We start from the raw sequence: 25,309 nt of genomic DNA, 5'->3' as shown, positions 1-25,309 counted from the left end.
CTGGGCAGTGCCGGCACCCTCTGGGGGAAGAACCTTTCCTGATCTCCAACCTAAATCCCCCTGACCCAGCTCCAGCCGTTCCCTGGGTCCTGTCCCTGTCACAGAGAGCAGAGATCGGAGCTGCAGACCCTGATGGGGTCTGACCCATCTGCTCCAGACACAACAGATCAAGTGATACCGGCTGCTCCTCATCCAGATTCTCTTCCAGAGCCTTCTCCATCTCCACAGCTCTTCCCCGGATGATTTCTAACAGCTTTCTACCTTAAGTATCAGAAAGCAGCCAAGGGAGAGCTGCAAAGAGGGCAGATCCCTACAAAGATGCACAAGAGAGAAAGGGATCTTCAGTCAAGGCATCCCATGTACTTTGCCTGATTCCTCTACTCTGGGATGACAATCAACACCTTCTAAAATTCCATCTCCTTACTGTGCTGTCCCAGAGGGTACAGACAATAGCCATCTAAAAGATTAAAGGCAAAAGTTGGGCAAAATGAATTTTGTCTTGTATGTTAGCAAGGTTCTAGCTATTTAAAATTAATCCTGGAAGTCTGCTATGTTTACTTTTACTGGCTTAAATATAGTAAAGAGTAGGCTGCATCTAATGGTTTCTAAATGCTCAAAGTTTTTTGCTCACTTGTATCTAGTCTACTATTTTAAGTGACATACAAATAACAAGTCAACCAAAAGTCAAAAGATATTATGGATAAAATGCAGAAATTGGAACAAGGCATCTGAAAGTCTCACTGATGAACCACTGATAGAAATCACAATGATCAGATCCTTTTTCTCCATCTGCCACAATAGGATATTGCCGACAAAGTGGAGATCATATCAATGATTAAGTTAAAAAAGCATTCTGAGCTAAAAACAGCAACAACAACCACAAAAAAACCTAGAAGAAAACACTCCAAACCCCCAAAACTGATTCAAGACAGACACTTGGTGCTTTTGAGCACTAAAAATTGTTTGAGGCAAGAAGCATCACCCAAAGAGAACCTGAGCTGTTGTAGTTCTAAGTTCAGTCAAGGCCTGGATTTAGCCCTGGCTGATGGACACTGATATTGTGTCTGTGAAGATGGAAGAAGATTTATCATTTTACCCCAACCAAGAATCTTGTTTTACATGTTCACCAACAGCGTGCAAAATGCCAAACTCATTTGTGTCAAACATTAAAAAAAGGAATGAATAAAAATTGCTGTTCTGCTTTGAAGGTGTTGGAAAGAATTCTCCTCTACAAGAGAAAAGACTTTACGAAGGCAGGTAACAACAAAGAATGGGATTGGACTCAGCAAAAACACTGGGGAAGGATTTTTTTTGTGTTTCTAACTGTGATGCATAAAAAGGATGAATCATTCCAATGATTGCTACCAATTTTGGGTATGTTTAGGTAACACCTCATTCATTTGCAAATCAGGAAATTTCAAAAACTGGGACAGAAATGCAAGTTTCTCAGAAAAATTCTGAGTTTTATTAGAAATAAAACTAAAATAAAAGATGGTTTATGGCCATGATATGGATGAGAAAGAAGGTAACTTCTGAAACAAAAGGCAAAGACAGAAAGCTGTAAGGTAAGACCAAGGTAAAACTGTGCTTGCACATTTGCTCTCCAGAGCTCCTGCTGCTGCCTGGCTTTTTGCCATCTCATTCTCTGTACACATTTCAGATGGGAAAACTGCTATCAGCGACTTTCAGAAATGAAAATATATGGTGTGACTCAGGACTGCCTCTCTAATGCAAAAAGGGATGGAGAGGAGGAAAAAAATAGATAGATTTTTACCTGGGGTGGAAGGGGGAAATAATGAACACTAGAATATTATAGTACATTTGAAAGATTCATTAACCTCAATTTTTAATTGAGCAGACAGTAAATAAAGGACTGACTGGAAATAATCAGATTAAATTAATGATTTATGGTCTTAAAGCTTTTATCTGTTAGGCTTTTGAAAATCATCTGTCAGAAATGAGTGTAATTAATACTTACATTGATGTAGGACCTTCTGTATAACGCTGCCAGTGATCTGTTCCTATTTATTTATTTATCAGTATCCATTGAAATGGGCAAAGACTACAGGAATACTGAGACATTTGTGTGCAAGCCAAGGTACAAAACTTCATCTGCGCTTGCTTTCTCATGCATAGACTGGAATGTGAAGTGTTGCAGCTTCCTATTTGTGTTATTTAGGTGCTCTCCTTTCTTTAAACCAGTCAGTGTTAGGTAATTCAGTGATTAGCTGCAATACCATGCATGATTAGAGGTTTAATATTAATACTGTAAGATGGTATTATATACAGTATTATACATATAATATATAATATATAATATATAATATATAATATATAATATATAATATATAATATATATATATAATATATAATATATTATATATTATATATTATATATTATATATTATATAATATATATTAATACATATATATAATATTGTATTATAATTGATATAATACAATATTGTAAGAACTGTGGTCAGCAGCAGCTATTCCTACCTACACTTCAAATTTTATAATGTAAACCAACCAGATCACCAAACATTTTTGTTCTAAGGGATATCACTGTTATTACCTGACAGGGGTCCCACAAAGCCTCAGTGATTTTCCTCTCCTGCATAAACTCTACAACTATATTGGCACCCCAATAAGAATAATAATCCCTGTGAGGATTGAGTCAAATCAGGTATCATTCTTGCTTCTTTCTCATTTTCCTCTCTCCTATTTAAATTTTTTTTGTTTTACTGTTAATACACACTGCTGCCTTCATGTTCCTTCTGAATTGCAGCAAGAATAATTCCAGTAACAAAAAAGTACCCACAGCACTTTCGGTCATGTCACAAAAGTGGTTTCAGACCTTATGGCTGCTCTTACCTGTTTCCTTGGCCATGATAAATCCAAATCTTGATATTTCCAAATCCCCTGAAGCCCTGAACAATACAAATTGTGTTGGGAAGGTGACAGCTGATGTGCTGCACGCTCTGCATAGCTACAATCAAAAACTGTCCTTATTTCATTACAACTAAAAGAAAAACTGGAGCCCATTGATTGGTGCCCCAAAGGGCAGGAGTGTGAAATTACAGACTAAGAGGAGACAGCAGCCCCTCCATTTCTGGCTCTGTGATAAAAGGTTCTCACTGCAAAGCAGTGACTCTGCCACCCAGCTATAAGGACCCCATCGTCAGGGTGATGGCAGCAGCCTTGCAGTTACTCACCCTTCACAAGCAAGACCTGAATCCTACAAACCTTTGGACTGCAGGAAGCGCAGCTGTTGATAAAATCTGGACCTTTCCTCCCTTCTCTATCATGTGCTTTTTCAAGCATAACGTATTGTAAGGAGATTAAGGCTTACAGAACCACTTCTCCTCAACTTTTGAAGTTTTGGGAGCACTTCAGGATCATCAAAACAGGAGTTTTATAACCTGTGTACTGTGAAACTAAACTTACTGTTGAGATTACACTTTCATGCTAAAATCCTTTGTAAAGCTACTTAGAAGTTCCTTAAGAAGTTGTCCTCAGGCTGAAGTTGCTGCTGCCTGCTCTGAGGCCGTAAGAAAAACTTTCTGGGACTTTGAAGAAAATCCACTTAATTGTTTTATTTGATTTTCAGAGGGCCAAGTCTGGAAATAAAGCAGTGAAACCAATGATTTTTTCAGGCTAAGTGATGGAGTCAGTCCTCCTTTATTACCATCAATATTTCATAAAAGATTTTCTAGTGAAGTCTGAACCACACACTTGTTAAAATGTTATTCTAGAAGAATAGTGAGGTGGTTGGTTTTATCTTTGAAAATTTAATTAAGGTAAGAAATAAATTTTAAAACACTGGGGAGATTTGTTATTAGGCTTATGGTGTTTTACTCGGTAATATCTAGGTATTTTCTGAATGAGCTTGCTGCTCTTTTATTTCATGAGGCTTTTCAACATGTCTTTTCCTTCATAACTGAGCTCAACTTCTCACCTAGGGTAATTCTGGCTAAGAATACTTTCTTTCTGGATCCATATCTACGTGACATGATGAATTTTCTTCTTGAATCCATGGGTTGTCAATAAGTAAAAAAAAAATATATGAGAAAAAAAAATCTAGCCCCATGTGTGCTTGACATTCAGCAGCAGCATTGCAATCAGGTATGAATAAATTCACTGAAAATTCACCCTGAAACCTTCTCTTACCCCAGCAGCTCTCCCAGATCACTATTTCTCACAGCCTGCTCTGTGTCCATTCATATCATCATCCTGATTTCCCCTAAAATTTCCCTCATGCAATTCTGCAGCGAAAGCTTCCAGCAAGAGATGAATATTTTGTCCAAATAACAACTGTCCTGGGGGAAACAAAAACATGGTTTATCTGACTCCACTGCTTATCTTCAGGATCTGCTTTGACAGAAAAATAGTTTAAAGCTGCCCAGGCCATTCAAGGCTGAGACTATTGGTGTCAAAACACAACAACAGTTACTGAACCAATCCAAAATGGCAAAAGGTGCTTTTTATTCCCCAAAACACCTGAAATTCTAAGAAAACACACAAAAGAAGCAATGTGGGATATGCCTATGACTGGTTTACCATAATCACAGTGCTTGTTAGAATCCAGCTAATGGAAAAAAAAACAGGGTAAAATCCACTTTGACCCACACATTGCACCAGCTGAAGCAACAGAGACACTTCAGTGCAATTCCAGTGTCCCTTGATACTGGGATTTAGATGCATATTTTGTTCTGGATGAATAAATTAACAAATCAGTTTTATTACTCAGTGGGTTGTATTTGAATATTTGACACGTGTATTTTGCTTGCAAAATCTTTTTAAATCAAAACTGCTGTAACTTTTGTTCAAGATCATGACATTTCTAGATAACGGATTACAATTTCTTCTGTATCAGTTCAAAACCCCATCATTTAACATGCTGTTCTGTGCTCAAATCTTTGACATGTATTTTCTCTGGATATCTGCTCATTTTTGAGCAGGTCTGAATGCTCTCCAATATTTCTGACTCACTATTTCCTTGTAAATGATTTTTTTACACTTTCCTCAGAAGTACTTACAGCTTTTACTGAACTTTCTGACTTTTTATGTAGTTCTCCCCCTCCATTTCTGCCCTGAAATGGCTCAATTGTTAATGACAAATTCCCTTTTTCTACAGTAATTTGAGCTGTTTCTTTAATTTCCTATTTTGTTGTGATTTTGGAAAAACAGTTTAGATTCCTGTATTTCATCCTTTCATTCTCCACCATTCCCATTATTTCTCTTACACTTTGTGCTCTAGAACAGGCTATTTAATTAAGTTCTTACACTGTAAGATGCTCATGTAAATGCACAGGGCTAATAATTAATGATTGAAATATAACCCTGCTAATACATCACAGAACAAAGGCCAACATGCTAAACTTTTTACAGAGTAATGAAATGTTAACCTGTCTTCAGTAGCAAAAATGGATCCAACATACAGTTTTGAGAAAACACATTGAGGTACCCATTCTAAAGAAGCACAAGAGAAAAACATCAGTTCTGGTTAGAGCACAAATAAAACACTGTACCAAACAGGATATGAGTATAAAAAATACAGAATGAGGGTAATTAGGTGGGGCTGTATAGAAAAAATCCTTTCTGAACATCCAACATGCCAGATGTTGTACTGCATCATGGTATACTGAGTTACAAATTCAAACAAGTGGTTTGGAGGAGCTAAATCCTTAATTTATGCAATCAGTTCATTAACAAAACACCAAGTGCTCTTGATTGTATTATTAACAAGTTATAAATCACAGAGACTGGGGTGTGATCAGATTGTATGGGATTGTAGGCATAAATGGATACTAGAGCTTGTAGGAGTCCTGTTATTTTGGGAAAATATGAATCACACAGCACAGAGCATGATCAGACTGAAGTGAGTCCCCTGCTCAGAGGCTGTTATTCCCTAGAAGAATATTTTTAAAATATTACTGATTAAAAAGGGAGTAATTTGATTTTATCTATTTTAAAGAGGCCTAAAATAAGCACAGTAAAAAGTTAATTATCAAAAAAAATCATGTAACTGGAAAATATTGGGAAATTATTACCAATAAATTTTGCTGCAAGGACATAACCAAGTATTTCTCATGAAAATAAGTAATAGAGAAATGTGAAAGTAATAGAGAAATTTCACACAGAAATGTGAAAGGATTACAGAAAAAATGTGAAGAAGTGGCTGCATCATACTTTTGTTGATAGGAAATCCTCCAGCATTTTTTCCAATGAGTAAAACCACATGATAAGTCATTTGTTAACAAATGATGACCTCTAGGAAATCAGATAACAAAACCAGCCCAGCACTGGCTTTATGTTTAAAGTCCCAAAGCTAAAAATGCTTTCAAGTTGGCATGGGGGATTCTGCAGCAATTTCCCAGTTAGTATTTTTTCAAATTTAATTTTTAATCTTGTACTCTCCTGGGAAGGAAGAAAACCATCATCATTACCCACAAGTTGCTAACTTCATGTAGCATTTGATTCTTATTTACATTACAGAAGTATGTGTGAACAAATAAAATTGTCCTTCAACCCTTTTGGTGTTGCTGTGAAATGTAAGAGTGCAGCAGTCTAAGAAAAAAGGGGCAAATGAATAGAAAATGATTATTCAAGAGAATGGTAATAGTCTCACTGCCTCTGGTGGGATTGTTTACTCAGGTGTCTATAGGCAGGAAGAAATTTTGGGAACAGAGTTATATTGCCAAAGTAGCCATGAGATAAGGAAGCTCCTCCCCCTTCCAGCCATCCTGGGTTCCTTGGTTTCACTGGAAATCGGCCAAGGGCAGATGTTGAGGGATCAGCATCTGCTGTAGCCAAGTTCTCCACGTCCAATTGTTTGATTTCCCCCTATTTCTGTGTCAGCAATGCAGTTTGGAGATCACAGGCTCTGCCCCTGCTCCCTCACCAAGCCTTGGAGAGCGAGCCTCACATCCTGAAGGCAGTGCTGGCTTTGGACAAAACCAGTGTTGACCATGAGTATTTACCTCCTTTAATACTCACTGAGTATTTACCTCCTTTAATAACTTACCTTCTTCAGAGACAGGAACACCAGCGGCTCTAAAAGTCACAAAGCAGCAGCTGTTTCTGTGTCTCACCTTGTCTAAGGGGCTTTGATTCCATTTCAGCATGAATTGAGACACCAGAAGATGAAGCTGGCATGGATCCCAGTGGAATACCAATATCCAGTGGTTAAAGTCAGTAAAAAAAAGCAAATAAAGAGCTCACCCATGACACTGCATTATCAGAAAGTTTTATCCTGAAAGAATTGGAGCTCATTTTGCCCCAAAGGAGGACAAATAGACATAAGATCTGGCTGCAGGAACAACTCAGGAACTTCACTCAAAGAGCTCAAACTTCTCATTGTCTCACTGTAAATAAGTGGATTGTGGCTTTAGCTATGTCAGTACACTCCTGATGTTTGCTAGGAATTAGGAATATCTGCTGCACACACAGGGAAGAAAGGTCTGGGATGGAAATTAAAACTGAGCAGATGAAACACTAGGACACAAAGAAAGCTCACAGCTTTAATTTCAAATAAAATCTCTCAACTTGAATGAAGAGCTTGAATTAAACTAATCTATGACCTTCTCAAGACTCCTTGATTAGAAGCAAGGATTACCACTTCCTAAATTGTACTTCTTATCTAGCTTAAATGTCAGCCAAAAGAAAAATGCAGAATAAAAGCTGATCAGTCTGTAAGAGTAAACCCAGGGATGCAGACATTTTTCAGGATGCAAGCTGGATGCAGAAGCTATGACAGAATATTGACACTTTTTCTCCATCATCAGAAGCCAACAGCTAGGTGTGTACTCTGATGAAGCAGCAGTGTGCACTTAAACAAAAAAAGAACAGAACATGTCAAGTATGTGTGAAAATATCAGCAGGAACAGTCTTTGTTCCTTGAACTGAAGTTGCAGAAATAAATGAGCCAATTTTTTTACTTAGGCTTCTTCCTCTGGGTTCTGTCTGACTTAAATTAAAATCTGTCAGTACATGAGTTTATACAGTATTTACAAAAGCACAAAGAAAACACTTTCACTATTCCTTATGAAGGCCACCAGTGCCTCCTGGAAGGTGAACTCCCAGCACTGCATTGACCTCAGGTACATTGCAGAGTTCCACAGATGATCTTCACTCCCTAGGAGGAAGTCTAGTTTTGCATTTCTTATGAAGCAAAAACTCTTTGTGGTTTTCTGAGAGTTATTTCTGGAAAGAAAAAAATACTGGTTTGGATATTAGTTCTGTTAATGCTGATGTAAATTGAGATTAAATCCATTGCTGACCATCAGAGTAAAATCTTTCACAATTTTCCCCTTTTCTCTCATTACCAATTAAGCTAAGAAGGGGTCACTGAGAAGGCCCAGCTGCTTGTTTTGGGTGCAGGGCACACTGACAATAGATTTTTTCTCCCCTCCTGTCTTCAGCATGCAAACCTGCTTCCACCTTTATGATGAGAAATATTCCAATCAGTCTGAATTAGGGAGCTCCAAATAATACAACTCTTAGAAAATGAAAGGTAGCCTGAATTGTGTCTCATAAAGAAGTTCAAACTCTTCTCTTCTTCTTCTTTTTTTTTTTTTTGTAAAATTAAAAATTCCAAGCCCCTAACTGCCCAAAAGTAGCCCCAATATCCTCTTCAAAGTGGCAATTACAATGAGAAAATTAATAAAGGCTCCTGCAAACTTAATAGACAGAGAGACTACAAACCAAAACCAGGTTCTGTTAGATTTCATCTGCTACAAATTACCACCCATCAATGATATTATTGATGTGCTTTCACCATATCCACTTGAAATCACCATAAACCATTGCCTAACTCAGTTCTTCCATTGGCCAGGTGTTCTTACAAGGCAACTTTGATTATTTGTTGTATCTCCAGAACTCTTTTAATTTTGTATGAGGTGAAACTGATAGATCCATGTGGGCGCCACAAAATGCTTCATAAAAAAATCAACTAATGCAAAAGTGGTAAGGGACTTTTCAAAAGTTGATTTTTAAGTGTTTAAATGTAGTGCTTCATCTGTTCATACTGAAGAAGAAAACACCCCTTCATTCAGGTTTTGTTGGAAATAAGAATAAAGCAACTGAGTTTAACTCTTGTAAATGTTCACTGACCACCAAAATGGTGAAGCATTTCCCTAAAAATATTAAAACTACCTAAGTGAAACAACTAGTAGAAATCTCTTGGACTTACACTCATCCTTTTGAGAATGGAAGGTCTGATCCATTCCACTATAATTTGAATTCCAACTGAACAACCTGCTACCATGGCTCTTAAGAGTTTACTGGATGCTGAATTTCATCTACCAGGAAAACCTGTTAGATTTAATAATTTAATTTTTCAAGATGCAGTCCAGGGGACCAACAGTTAAACCAAAGAACCTCTAGTAAAGAGAACAATGAAAATTAATTAATTAGCCTCCTTATAGTGCTTTGATAGATGCATTGAATAAATCTGAACTGATTTATCAGTCGGATGCCTTTGTGTGGTAGGTATTAGAATTATCTGTCATTAACCTTATGATACTAATGAAGGTGCTTGGGTAGAAAAGTTAAATGACTTCCCAAGGTCACATCTGAAGCTGGCATTACAACTCAGTAATTTACTTTCAGTCATTGGAAATAATTTCTTAAAAAACATAAAGGAATTCATGATGTAAAGATCATGACCTGGAAAGGCACCATCATTTCTCTAACCTCAGTTTCAGAAGGCAGAAAAAAAATTGAGAAATGGCTGTGAAAAAACATTGCAAAGAAAAGAGTTACCTATCCAAGCCTGGAGTGGTACCATCTAAATTCTGTTTTATTGTATTCTTATGATTTACCCCCAGAATCTGTCTGACAATTTGATTTATTTTGTATGATTTACATTATAGTTAAGTGACACCTCACTCTGTGTTTCCAACATACCCATAGACAAATCTAGTTGTCAGTGAATATCTCGAAAAATATCAATCCATCTTTGTTGCTATTAATGTTATGGTGAGAGGTAGGGAAGGGAAAATATTATATAATGAAAATGGCTTTTGAAAGAATATATAAATATTCTGCAATATGGATTATAAAAGAAACTTAACCTCCTTAAGGCTCAAGCTGACAAAATATATTTTTAAAAAATGTACTGGCTATGCAGAGAAAATTCTGCCATTTGTATTCAAAAAATATCAAGAAGTGCAATTTTTTCTTCCCTCAGGACGGAAAAATGCAGGTTTCACGTAAAGAAATATTAAAACATGTATTATTTTTTCCTGACCTTTTGACAGGCTGAATATTGAGTTTGGTAGGACATCCAAAAAATTCAGATTCAGATTTCAAAATTAATGATTAATACTACAGACCTTCCACAGTATTGAACTGGCAGTGCCAAATTCCCCTACCATGAGCAAGTGCAACTCCACGCATTTCAGCAGAGCTGTGTTTGCATATCTTAGCAAGCAATTCTGGCCCCGTGCCTGGGAAAGCATCTTACATTTCATAGTCACTTGATTATGGCTCATCTTTATACCACACTTTAACTATTTGCAAGATACTTGACCCACAAAACCAGAGAAGTCCATCTGCTAGGATTCCATTGTGCATCGCTAAGTAAAAATGATGAAACTATTTGAAGTGCAAAAATCCAGTATAAAAGGGACATAAATACATTCCAAATACGTATTTGCTTCTGCAGACTGATGAACTTGAAACGTGGGGTTAAAAATTTCACTTGCACTAGAAATTTGTTTCTTCAAGATGCTTTTTACCGCAACCAGAAATAGTTCTTACTACTAAAAGGGCAAGATCCACCTAAAAGAACCCGTCCTTGGAAAAAAGTAAGAATGCACCCACAAGCCAGTACCAGCTGTCACAGATATACAGGATTCAATTAAGAATCTGCTTCTAATAGTCTGGAACAACCTAAATGGAACAAAAATATTAGGTATTAGCCCGAGACCATCTACTGAAACCAACATTGTTGCTTTTTGGTGGGCTACAAGCTAACCACATGTCAAAAATCATTAACCAACCTCCAATTTGGTCTAAAATACAAATCTAATGTAATATTAGGCTTGTAAAACCAAGACTAAATAATTGAAACTGTGCATTATTTCTTGTTTCATAGAATCACAGAATGCCCTGGGGTTGGAAGGGATTTTTAAGTCCATCCAATGCCACACCTTGCTATGGGCTTGGACATCTTCCACTCTCCCAGGTTGCTCCAAGCCCTGTCCAACCTGGCCTTGGACATTTCCAGGGATGGGGCAGCTTTTCTGGGGACATCAGTGTCTCACCATGCTCACAGCAAAGAATTTCCTCCTAAGAATAAACCTAAATTCTCCCTCTGACAGTTTAACAGCATTACAGTTCTTTCTTCTTCCCATTAAAGCTGTGGGTTTTTCTGGCAGGGAGTTTTTGGCTTTTTTTTTTAACTACACCCCTAAAAGGTATTTTTCCTCCTTTTATGCCATTACTTCTTATAATATTTTTAAAATATCTACTTAGCTATTTTTAACTTTTTTAATAATGCTATTAGACCTGTCATTGCAACACTTTTCTGCAAATCTGTGGAGGATGTGACTGCTATAACACTAACCCCACATATGTTCACTGCATATAAGCCTACAACTCCACTGCCACTATAATATAACTATGAACAAACATTGTGGAGGGGTTTTCCATTTGTTTGGGGTTTATTTTTCCTCTCTTCATACACCTACCAGCTATTTCCTTTCTCACAGCTCCAGTCACAAGGAGGCAGCAATAAATCTTTGCATATACACAGGGGCTGGGAGGGAAGGTTGCTGACAGCCCTGTGATCCTCTTGCACACAACAGCAATAAACCTTACTGGATTCAGCATTAAACAGAAACTTCAGACCCCCAAGACCTTCCTTTAGGCACCTACAAGTTAAGTACTTTAGCAAACACCTGACTTCCAGGGCAGAATGAGGTACCTTGACTCCCTGTTTGGTACATGGCAAGAATAAGATGCTCCAGAACATTTGAAAACACAAAAACACACACCCACTGTAAAAAAAATCCAGACACTTATTTTATCATGGAACTATCCAGATTTAGTCAATATTAACCAAGGAACCCTTACTCTTTGCCTCAGCTCAGGCTCTACAGAATTAGGAAGAGTCCTGATTTGACAGAAAACATTCAGAGGTATAGTTCAATACCTGTCAGATCAGTAGTTCCCTAATTGCATTTCCCTAATTGCATTTCCCTTTGCTAAACAGCACATTGTGTGACAAGGAAATATGTTGCAAAGGGGCTACAAAGCCTTCAAAACATTGTTAGTGCAGAAAAATGCCACACAATGTTACGGAGCAAATCACTGAGTTATATTTTTCTTTGAAAACACAAGCACTTCTCATAGTTCTTGGCCTGTTGGAGGGCAAACCAAAATGAACATTATCATAATTTTATTAGATGTCCATTCCATGAGTATCCAAGGTTTCAATCATTATACTTTATACTCCTCATGGTGCAATAAAGCTATTTCAATATCATCCCTGAAGACTTGTAATTATCACTGGTTGACTTTACAGAGTGTCTCTTCAGGAAGAGAAGGTACTATAAATATATATATATATATTTATATATGAACTACAGACTTTTCGAGACCATATGTGTTCTTAAGGCTGTGCCTTCTCTGTAGGTCCTTTGCCCTATTTCAGTTCAGACTGACAAATAATTAAGTCTAGAGCAGTCCTTGGCCAGGACCAGACTGCGAAGCACTGATTTGGCTTTTTACTTAATAGACATTCAGCTCAATTGTACTGTTAGTGAAGCTGAACTGAAATTTAATTCTTGTTGCTCATGCCTTTTGACAAACTGCTGCAAACACCATTTCTAACGTGCTCAATTGCTTTAATGAGCCACTAAAACACAGCACGTTCCTCTGCCCATCATCCAAACATTTCCGGGGCCATCACCGGCGTAAAGTTGACCAAAACTCCTGAAACAGCACCTCTAACATTTCTCCCAGTATGCAACTTTTCCTGCCTCTCCTGGAGGTGCCAGATGGAAATCTGGCTGTGTCAATAAGGTCACTTACTGTTGGAACCTAGGACATCCCTCTGGCTGTCCTGGATGGCTCGAGCCCCTGCCAGGGGGCTCAGAGACCTTGGCACAGAGCCCAAAACCCCTGCGACTTTGATTTTGACTCATAGAAAAGAATTACCAACCTTATGTGAAGAATTACAAGCCCCAAAAGTTTAAATAGAATGATAGTTAGTTTGTCACAAGGTGAAAAGTAGAATTTTGCAGTTTTTAGAATAGGGGCTCCAAGTCCCAAGATAAAGGAATTTGGGCGTGTTTTGTCCTTCTTTCTCCTTCTTCCTAGCCTCCATCTTCTAAGTGATGGTGGCACTTTTAGATTAGTTTAAAGTAGGAACACACCGTCTAACATAAGTGATAGGTACTGAGAAATTATTGTAAATAATACACAAGTAGTTTTTAGTACAAAAAATAACACCGCCTCTGAAGGCAGTCAGAGTACCTCAGCCCGACCTGCCAGACAAACCTCGGCAGCTCAGAGAAAAAATGTTACAGATAACGGAAAAATAAACAACCTTGAATGTAGCCATGATGTTTTCTGAAAGATCCCTTTGCTAGGATTTTTTCTCCTGAGAAGCTGAGAAGCCTCAGAGGAAAAGAAAAACAATAATTATCTGCTGCTGTGGTGTATCTTTGACTGTTCCATGTTGGTTGTTTCTAATTAATGGCCAATCACAGTCAGCTGGCTCGGACTCTCTGAGAATCACGAGCTTTTGTTATCATTCTTTTCTATTCCTTTCAAGCCTTCTGATGAAATCCTTTCTTCTATTCTTTTAGTATAATTTTAATGGAATATATATATACATCAAAAAGTAATAAATCAGCCTTTTGAAACATGGAGTCAAGATTCTCGTCTCTTCCCTCGCTCTGGGACCCCTGTGAACACCACCACACTTGAAAACCAAAACCAAAAAAAATCCTAACTCCTTCCTTGGTTGCCAGGCTGGGAAAAAAGCCTCTCTGACACATCTTGAGGTCAGCCAAAACCACAAAGACACCAAGAACTTACCTCCACTAACTTGTTGGCGTGCTCACGGAAGACCTGAGCGTATTCCTTCACTTCCTTCTCGTTGCCGCTTTTGGCGGCCTCGATGAGAACCAGCAGTGGCACGTTGGTCTCCAGGAATGAGTCTGAGATGTGATCCATCACTGCCTTCCGGAGCTGGGACAAAGGACAGCAGAGCAGTAAGTAAAGGACATTTATCAGCACACCTCCCCACTGTTCATAGTGAAGCACTGATGTGTCGTCTCGCGGCGTTATGTGGGAATTTGGATTTTTTTGCATTCTTTTCTTCAATATTTGCAGCAAGCAAAATTAAAAACTTGAGGGCCCAGGCTCTGCAAAGCCCTCCTGGGATTTGTGCTGACATACACCTAATCCTACTGGCCTGAATGGATCTGTACAGAATGATGGTGATAACTCATGTAAGACACAGCAAATTGATGAGAATTGAAAGCTCCACACTACTTGAAAAAACAGTTCAGCTCACTAAAAAGGCAAATATGGATTAAGGAGCTTAACTCCAAGCAACCATTAAAAAATATTAGCCTGAATATTTCTAAGCCTTCTCTAATTCCTCCAGTGAATAGTATTCCATGCAATAATTAATATTTTGTATAGCAGATGCCTTGTGCTTTGTATTCCCATTTGAATAGCTCCAAGAAGTATAAACAAAAAAACTTTTTAGCATTTTCCAGGCAGATTAGAAAACATATTCCAATTTATTCCAAAGGAAGAAAAAAACACCTTACAAGTTACCGAAGATTTACCACCTGTTAGTCCATATAAACATCTATTTGAAACAATATTACTGTAAGAATAATGCCACTAACCTCTTTTCCACCTCGCTAATGACCACTAATTAATGTCAAACTTCTCTTATATTTGAAAGATAGCCAGAAAAATGACTGAAATCTTAAATAATTCTTCCTGGAAGCTTAATTGCTCTGTGGGAGTGTGGATCAGAAACATCTTGATAATGTTTTCTCCAGCTTTGGGGTTGTTAAGAATGAAAAACTGTGGACTCAAACTAGGAGCTGTTTAGCCTTGAGGCTTGGGTACCCATTAGTCTCCTTAAATCACGCATTTTTAGTTAGATGAAGCACCCAGAGAGGTAATTTTCTCTATTCTGCAGCCCAGACAAGAAAGCTTTAGCTAGACAAGGTGCCATCAAAACACCCAATCACACTGAAAACTGGCCTATTGTCAGACATTGCAAATACACAATCCAAGATGCATTTGCTGTTTGATGACAGCAATTCTCAGCTCCATTTGAATAAGGAGAAAGCTAACTTTGAATATTTTCCTTCATTCCCTGAGTGGTGCAGCAAAAACAAGCAAAGCAAAATAGCATGTATGTGCTTGTAGGAGGCATTCATTTTATTTCCATCACAACTGAAGCAGTCAACGTATTAAGCAGTTCTCAATTCTCCTTAAAAATTAATTCTACCCAGATTCAACCTGGAAAGGTTTTTTTCCCTTTCAAAATGATTAAAGGCACTCAGAATAGCTAACTCAGTAACACATACAAACAGGGGGAGGAAAGAAGACAAAAAGAAGAAAAGAATCATCTATCAGAGACCTGCCAACAGTTTGGAAGCTGGTGTGTGTTTGCTACCACCTATTACATTTCCATCTTGTACTCTTTATTTTTTTCTCCCATCAATCTGCTGCTCTCCACTTGCTGACTCTTATTTTATTCTTACATTAAAAGCTCTTTCAGACCATGCTTTGGGTCTATTTGCACAGCATCTCACACAATGGGACCCCGATCCATGAATAGTTTTCATAGGTACCATCTCAATATAAATAACAATATTGTTCCAAATACATCAAAACATTGCAAGAAAAAAGAAGAAAATATGTTCTAAGAAGCTCAGTGTCAGAGAATAGTGCAGCAGCACAGCACCCTGCATTCTGTGGTTGATAGATTTCCAGTCAGTATTTATAAAAATATTTTAATTTAAGAATTCAGACACATGGTGGGATTCTTGGGGTTGCTGCGTGCAGGACAACCAGGAGCTGGACTCTATGATCCTTGTGGGTCCCTTCTAACTGAGGATATTCTGTGATGCCCTATGAAATCAGTAGTTGCACCTATAGCCAGCACTAAGGGAGAAATACTGCCAGAGAAGGTGCATCATAAATTTGCATAATTCTCCTCTGCAGACATCCATTTCTCAGGGCTTGCTGGCAAACTCCAGATCAGATGCCTGATTTGTGTACCCACAGTCAGACTTTGATGCCCGTTGTATAAAAAAACCAAATGGTAGCATTTCCAAGGGAACACACCAAGCTTTTAAAAATCCAATGTGGCTTCCAGCTCATTCTCAGTGAAAGATCATTAAAAAATTCAACTTGCTCAAGTTCAGTACGTGCCAGTGAAAACTACTGTCCACTGCACTAAAACCTTACTTTAAATGCTAAATGAGCACCAACACTTCCCCATTTGTGTCCTGCTATAAGGAGGGATCTGTTCCAAAGGCTTGTATTTATTCAATGAACAAGAATTCAATTTTTAATCCAAGGTAATGTGCTGTTATGGATCAGGTTATAACAATATGCCCCATGGAATTGTAACAGCAGTCTCAGGATGTTCAAGTAAGCAGCTTATTTTCATCAGTGTTAAATATCGTCAGCTTACAACCATATACCAGAAATCAGTAAAAAGGAGAGCAAGAGCATCAGCTAACCAGAAATTTGGGGTTTACCATAGTAAATATACAGTAGAGCTCTTTCTGAAACAAAAGAATGAATAAAATGGATATCTGGTTTCTAATGGTAACTGTGTGTTGTACTCTGAGGTTCATATCTGCAGCAGCTGAAAAACAAGAATCTGAATTCTGACTGTCACAGGTTTAATAAATACAAAATTAATACATTCTATTTTTCTTCTGCTGTGTTAATCATAGATGTCAGTAGAATAATTCTGGCCCCTCTTGTAAAGAGGCACTATAATTTCTTTAGGAGTTTGTTATGTGAGTTTTAGGACGTCCTTGCATTGAAGTTGAAAGGTAGAGTTAACAGGTTTTATGTAAGCAGGAGACTACAAATTTTGCCATCCTTCACCACAAGCTGTAAAGAATACCTTGACAAAATCATTTGTTAAATGTGACAGCAGTATGAAGGCAAGACATTCATCCAAGAGCTCAAATGGATACATGACAAGGTAATATTAATGGCACAAGACAAGACATTTAAAAGCACTGGCTCACCATTACCAGTCTATTTGATCCAATTAGGGCTATTCATCACGGTAAATAACTACTGGGAAAGCAATCTTGTGTGCTCCTGTGCATACTGCAACAAAGTCCAGTCTAAGTGATGGCTTGTGCACCCAGAGATTTCAGTTTGATCCAGCTAATGTCAGTTCAGAAGGGAATGGGAGAAGGCTGTGATTTGAATCTGAAAGCAGCAAAAGCCTGTCATGTTTTATTCCAAAACCAGCACCAGGGCTTTGCTCATGCACCTGTATTAACAAATGCCTTTGCAATGTCTTAATTTATGCTGAGTTCTGATGTAAATATTATGACACACACTATTACTTGTAAGACAACGCTTTAGGTTTCTTCCCCCCACAGGATTTTTAATTTAGAGATGAATTCAAAGCACGAATTCCACCACGTGAAACTTCATTTATTAGAGGAGGGAGCACGTTAAATTAAGGTCTTGCTTAATTTATTTTGTCAGAGAGAAAACTTTATTGATGTACATAAAGCTAACAGATAAATAAATTTGTCACACCAACAAAAAATATAGAAGGTAAACATCAAGACCTGGAAATATTTTTGAAGGCATGAATGGTGCACAGGCAGATTTTATGCCTTTCCAGTTCAGTCAATTCCATCAGTTTATGGTGCACAGTCAAGTTGCTGTTTTTGATAGCATCATGCTCTGCTGTTCTAAGCACTATTTAGGGCTGTTTTATCATTGTCAGTTCACAGCCATAATTGAGCTCAAAGAGGTTAAATGCCCACCAAAACGATGTTTTCCATCGCTATATAACAATTTTAGAACCAAAATGTCTCAGTGCTACTTACAGTCTAGTAGAGAATTAAATGTCTAATCCTGCCACTGGAAGGTAAAGCCACAGCAGGAGATTAATGACTCCAACAGATTGTTAAACTTTATAAAGCCTGGCAGTGCAGAGCTGCCTGTAACAAAAGTTTACCAAGGAGCACCTTATTCACCATTTTTCCATTTAATGGGTGTTGCAACCCAGCTCCAGTTTGCACCTGCAGAGAGCTCCCAAACAGGCATTAATTCAGTTGAAAGGGATGAAAATAAAGCCTTCTCCACTGCAGTAAAGGTGTGTCACCTCCAATATGCTGTGAAATTGAGTTCTGGAGGATAAGGCAGTGACCATTAGAAGCTGCTGCAGTTTGGTGCTAAAGAGAAAGTCTCAGTCAATTCTGCAGAGTGTGTCACACAGGATGGGACAGAAGAATGGTAACTTGGGGGATGGGGACAGCAACACCACCAGTTATGTCTTGGTAGATGAAACAGCAAAACGACTGATATTTAGAACATGTATCACATTTGGATACTCAAACTACAGATCTATGGAATAGATTAAAAAAGTAAGATTTGAGACAAAGATAAATAAAATACAGGTAACAAAGATAGGTAATACTTATTAGAATAATGAAATGGCCTGGATCTTAAAGATCATCCAGTTCCAACTTCTCTGCCATAGGCAGGGACACCTTCCACTATCCCAGGTGGCTCCAAGCTTTGTCCAGCCTGGCCTTGGACACTTCAAGGGATCCAGGAGCAGCCACAGCTTCTCTGGGCACCCTGTGCCAGGGCCTCCCCTCCCTCACAAGGAACAATTTCTTCCTAAAATCTAATCTAAACCTGCTCTCTTTTAGTTTGAACTTCTTAATATATTTTTCTATGTGTGAGCTTTCCTGTCTCTACTGACAATTAGCCATGATCAGGAAAAGATTTGGGGTCAATTTGCTAACAGAAAGAGAGTTGAAGTGACAATTTTTGACCAAAAATTTGGAAGAGTATAAGAAACATACACAAAGAACATTCCTCCTAGACACAGGCCACTACAAAGGATTCCTCAAAACGGTTCATGGCCCAAAGCATGGAAGAACCCAGTTACCAAGTGCTAAGGTACTTAATCCCCATTGATTTAAATTTTTTTGTTTGTTTGCTGGGTTTTTCGGGGGCCCAAGGTGGGTGGTTTATCAATTTTCATGACAGAAAAAGTTTATACTGCCTTTTCAAAAAAACATTTCTCAGTGATGGCAAGCCTCAGGCTTGCTAGCAATATTAGTGCAGTTACATAAAACAGAGAAAAAAATCATATGTTTGGGGGAATGATAACCACATACCCCCAAACATGTGAGGATTATCAGGGTATGAACTCTGTCTTTCATATCTGGATAGAACAAAAATGACCCAAGTCTGATAGCAGTGTTGGGATTCTATTAAATATTTCTTATTTCTAAAAATAATGAATTATACAGGGGATTAACAGGTACAGGACAGGACAGAGATTCCAATCAAAAATGTGGGAAAGCCAGAAATACAGGTAGGAACTGAGCAGACAGTGAAAAGCATTAGGGAAGTCAAAATAACCCAGAAGTGAAAAGACAGTGATTAACTTTTGCATTCTCTATGACCTGAGAGGGTAGAATTGTGATAAAGTGAATGTGGGAGGATGAAATTGCAGAACAGGAAATTGCATGTAGGAACAAAGAAGGGAAGAAAAACCCTATACGTTATGCCAGAAAAGAAAAAGGGATAAGACTTTGAAAAATAACCTTGTGAAAACTGAAGAAGATTCTAAAGTGTCAAAAATGTCACCAAAAATGCAAATCTAAAGGGTCTGATGTAAAAGAGGTGGGACAAAGAAGAGGATAATGAGTAAGAATAGAGATAATGGATTAATAATGCAAAGATTAAACTAAGAAGCACAATCTATTGTGTAGTTTCATTTACTGTCTCAAGCCCTGTTGAAATGATACTCAAATGAAGTAGAGCTTTGGAGCTTTATGGGTTTTTTTTAATCAAATATAGTAAAAAAATAAAAGGGAAAAAGCTGGTTTGGGGAGATGAAATAGCTAATCGGTTAAGATGGGAAGGAAATTTTCTACCAAAACTCTTAATGAAGTTATCCTCACTGTGAGCAGTCACATCCAATAAACCTTACAGGTTTAATACAATAAATGTCACACGTGGCACACTTGCAGTGCCACCTAATCCAGCTGCATGAACAGCCTGGCATAGTAAATATTGTCTTCAGCTTCTCCAAGAGCTGGAGACTGAGCCCAGTGGAAGCTGATGACAGCTCTTGGGTAGACCTGTCTGTTGAAGTGCCAGACAATGGCTGAAACAAGATTCAAAATTGATTGTGTGCTGCAAAAATGGATTTCTCATCATCCTGTCCAAGAGTCACTCAAAGTCACCAGTGGATCCCGCCCTATGGACAGAGATGATTGATACCTGATACTATCAATTATCACCCATGCCTTTCAAAAAGCCCTTCCAGCAGTGAGATCAGGCTGGGGTTTGTTCTTGGTTGGTTTTTTTTGGTCTTTTTTCTCATTTCACTTATACTTTGTTTTTTTCTCCTTTGCAGTAATTTTTACCCAGTAAGAATTGCAAACAAACCTTTTGTATCTGGTTGCTTAATTACAAGTAGAACATGATATTAAAGATATTTCATAACGCTTAGAAATAGAGTTAGTGAACAAAATTAATGTCAATTAAGAAACAAATGTAATGTTGAAATCCCATTTGGCAATTAAACTCCATGTACTTTGCCACTGCTCAAAAAGCCATTAGGAAGATGGAATTAGAGAAGTCTTTGGAAAAGGATTATGTTTTTCTCCAAGTTTTATAGTGCTCCCTACCTCATGCTACTGCACCAAAATTTGCAGCTATTTTTATGAACCCAAACTTCTATAAGTGCCTTTAGCTGATGTGACTACAGGTCATTCTTGAGATGATACTACAGAACAGTGAAAGCTTCTTTATGTAAAGCTATTATCAACAGAAGTCACTTGAAATACATTTCTGGTGGGTTTTTTGCCTTTTTTTTTGGTCTAGTTTGTGGGTATTTTTATTTAAAATGTAGCAACATTACACATTTCCATTGAGCTCCTCCCACATTTAAAGTGGTTTTTATAAAAAATATTTTAAAAAGCTCCATGCTTATTTCTCTGCAGTGATTAGAGAGGTAGGCATCCTCTAAACACAGAGATTTGTTGGAATATCTGAGGTTTTACGAGGGCTCAGTATCTGAGGAATAATACACAAACTATGTGCAGTAATCTCTTCCAATGCAATAGAGCTGTCACTGACTTTTGCCTCCTAATTCTTCTCAAGGCACTTTGAAAGGCCAACCCTCTGCTCACTTAAAGTGACTCCAGCAAAAAAATAAATAAAAAAAAATAAAAATATAAAATATTTCAAAAAGCAAAAGCAGCCATGGTTACCACTTTGAAGCTTTTGCCAGGAAAAAAATAATCCATCATGAATATTATGTTGCAGCTCAAAATTTCCTTTGTTTGATGGAACTGTTACACACTGCAGCCTTACCCAAAACTACCTGATATGGGCATAGTTTCCTGAAATATGGCACCATATGTGCATCAGTAAACATTATGTGTAGAGTAAATTAAACCAAGCCCTATAATTAGGCAGTAAGGAAATTACTGCAGACCTGAAAGAGTAAATCAGCAGTATTAAAGCACTCTCCATTTCCTCTGGAGCACTTCAGAGCACCATAAAAACCTCAATGTCACAGTGATAAACACCTAGAAGCGCATTTTGAGGGAGACAAAGACATGTGCGTTCAAAGAAGTTCAAATCAAAATCCTTATTGATTGTAATTTAAATAACAGTGCATTTTCCTTAATTCTTTAGATCAGATGTTTGAAAATTTTACTAAGTCCTTTCCTGAAGTAAATACACCAATTATTCTACCAAATGGGAGCAGACAAAAAGTGGAAGTATTGATCAGCATGCCAGGAGCTCCCAGCTCATTCAGACCACGCTGGTGACATTCAGAGTGTCCCTAATTCTGGGGCCATAAATTCAGTGGAAGCTGGAAGAGCAGAGGACTTCATCAAGTAGAGCATTGCTACCTCTGCCTTCTAAGCCAGCATCACACCAGAGTCCAGCCTAACACCTTTGTACCTAGAAAACAACTACAAACCTAGAAAAGAGCTACAAACAATGCAGTGCATGGCTATTAAAAGAATACAAGGCATAAACACGTAGCCCTGGCACAGAAATAAATCTGTATTAGCATTTAATAGACTGCTTTTGGGAAGCCAGCTTCCACATTTCCATATTCAAGAGCACTGGAGTCACTGCAGGTGAAAATCAAACCTATTGAGCTACAAGGAAAAGGCGCTGGGTTTCTCACAAGCAAGTGCTGATGCCACAGGTGGCCTCAGGTTCAAAGAGGTTTAGATTAATTTGTGGCTGGCTCCCTTTAAAAAATGCCAGCATTTTTTCAAAATGTATTTTCATGCAACAGAATGGGGCAATCTCAGCAATAACACTGCATTTCCCCTTGGAAACAGCCAAAAACTCCTCCTTGGTTAATACAGCACAGACTCCTGTGGATCATCTGGTTAAGTGTGACCTTGCTTCAACTCTGCCTTTGCAAAAGAAATCTTAATAAACATTCCTGCCAGACTAAATTCTGAAGTTACAGCCTCCTTGGATATTCTGCTACTACTTCACACTTGCATGAAATTCTGCATTTTCAGAACACTGCATCAACTCTTACAAACGCTCACAGCGTTATGTGAGCTAGGGAAGGTCTGTGACTATTTCATTCTCTGTTTTCTTCCCTTATTTAAATTATACAGATCTTGAATTAAAAAAAAAAAAAGCCCCCTTCAGGATTTATAACCTTTCCCAATGTCCTCTTGTTTGCAACAAAGGGCACATCAGAGAAGGAGAACACAGTTCCCAGAAATGCACTGATTGCTGCACTATTGACTGGCTCTATGGACAGCTGGAAAGCCAAAGCACTCCTCACACAAACCCACCTTTAGGATGCCTTAATTACAAGTCAGATTTTTCATGGCTCCCTATGCATAAAGAGCTTCTACAAGACACATGCTGGAAACCCCAAGTCACCCTCCAGAGATGAACTCTCCAGTGACTGCCAGGGAGGCTGAAGGAAAGCCACTTCTTTACCTCTCCACCTGGTTTCTATAACTGACATCAGCTGGTGTGAATGTTCAGAGTTCTCTCTTTCCTCTTCCCTCTGCTCCCTCACTAGGAGTTTTTTATTTCTTTGGATGTGCTCTTCATTGTCTTTGGGGGCTGAAAGAAGTTTGTAATATTTGTAACAAAGATTTTGTTGTACTTGTAAGTTGTAAATTTAATGTATATTAAGTCTGATTAGAATTGGGTTCACTGTTTTCTACTAAAGATTAGAACTGGGTTCACTATTTTCCACTGAAGATTTTTTTTTGCTTTTTGAGCCCTTATGCTTCCCTTGGCCTTATATCTTAATATTCAAATGCTGTGAATCTCCTAATGCTGGTACGACACAAAACACCTCAACTGAGGCAGCTTCACCTTCAGAAGCAAATTTATTTTCTGACCTTTAGATCATTCTTCTAAAACTGGACAGTAAGTCTTGCTTATCCTCACAGAGCACAGTAAAGAGAGGATAAACAACAAAATTAAGTCAGTTAACCATGATTTAGAGCACTAAGATTTAATTTCTAGGTGCTGCTGGCCCTTCTTACAGCATTTGAAGTCATCTGGTCTGGGTGCGAGACAGCTTTGCTGCAATAACAGGATGATAAGATTTCCTCTTTTGGAGGAAGGCCTGTGTTTTCCTCAAAGCATTTACATTCTGTAAAGAGGCAACCAATGCATGTTTTTGAGTAGAGAGTTTTAAGCCCACAGACTGAAAACTTATATAAGTCTATCCATAATATAATTGACATTGTATGGGCTAGCTGCGAAAAAATCTGTTCCAACAGAGCACATTCTTTCAGTTTTAGGTGTCCCATCAGTCTAATTCCATGAGTTAATATTCATGCTTTTTATTCTGAGAGTCCTTCTAGAGTCTACACCAATTTTTGGCAGGCTTCAAAGTGCTAAACTTTTTTTTTTTTACCCTAAATAGCATTCATAAACAGTGATAGAAGTTAATCTATGTGGAAGTGAGTAACAGAAAGAGCAAACTGAGATACTGCTGCTCAAGGAACAGAGAAGATGATAAATAAGCCTGAGAACATCCTGAAGCCTGGGATCTCGTTCAAACTGGTGCAACCCATGTTAAACAAAGGACAGCAACTTGCAAGTCCTTTCAGAGACCTATGAAGTTGATGAAAACTGAATATGATCAAGATGTTGTGCCCAAGGTCTTTGTTTTATCAAATTTGCACAAACAAATTACAGGAGGTATTTGTCTCATCAAACTTTAGGTTTTTGCAAGCTTGACTTGCAGCCCAATGCAGCTCCTTAAACAGGACTATCAATGATCATGGTGTGTGCCTTCGAACTCAGGATATTCTGGGACTAAAAGGTAAGATAATAATTGTAGATGGAAGGGAGGGATGTTAGAGAATATGGCTGATAACAGGCTAATGAAAATCATGCCCAGAGTCCACCAAGTGTCTCACAAAGGAATTTGCAAGAGCCCATCTTAACACAGGGGAATGTAAATGACTGATCAAATATAGATAAGGGTCGTGTGAAAGGATGTACTTACTGCATTATACATAAAGAATTCATTAGAGTAATAAAACGGGCAAATATGACCTGGATTTTATTTTTTTTTTTAATTTTGGCTTCTTCAGAGTGTGTGCCTGGTGGAAATACACCACAGCACGGTCACTATTAATATTAATTCATGCCTAAATGGCCAAACCTGATCCTGAGTACCTCAAAGTGTGTCCCCATTCCTAGGACACTGATAGTGGCTGTTGGAAAAAGCAGCCACTGAAAAGAAGCAATCAAAATCCTAACCCATTAGAAAGAGGGAAAACTCATCTAAACCAAATCAGAAATCTGGGAAAAACCTCTCTTACAACTTTCAGCCTACAAAGGAGCTCTCATTAAATCACCAGGAACAAGGACAAACCCCAGATACACCCAAAAGCTTTTGTGGGAAATCACACAGGAAAACAAGCTCTGTGGCACTGTGGAAATCATATAAAGGGTTTATCTATGAACAAATAGGGTTTATTTATTAATAAAATCTGCTATGGTTTTACAGTACCAATGTTAGTGCAGTTGCAGACAGGAGAGGAGAGCAGAACCATACTCT

General features: G+C 38.1%; 1 protein-coding gene across 1 annotated transcript in view; it reads right to left on the bottom strand.

Annotated features, from left to right (window-relative positions):
• CTNNA2 (catenin alpha 2) overlaps window positions 1-25,309 on the bottom strand; it is a 418,638-nt gene that overhangs the window by 86,705 nt on the left and 306,624 nt on the right. Inside the window, 1 exon segment of the mRNA XM_030948202.1 lies at window positions 14,053-14,205. Coding sequence (XP_030804062.1) covers window positions 14,053-14,205 — 153 coding nt within the window.

This window comes from Camarhynchus parvulus, chromosome 4, assembly GCF_901933205.1.
Source record: "Camarhynchus parvulus chromosome 4, STF_HiC, whole genome shotgun sequence".
In the NCBI taxonomy this organism is placed as follows: Eukaryota; Metazoa; Chordata; class Aves; order Passeriformes; family Thraupidae; genus Camarhynchus; species Camarhynchus parvulus.
This window is presented reverse-complemented; position numbering and strand designations above follow the sequence as displayed.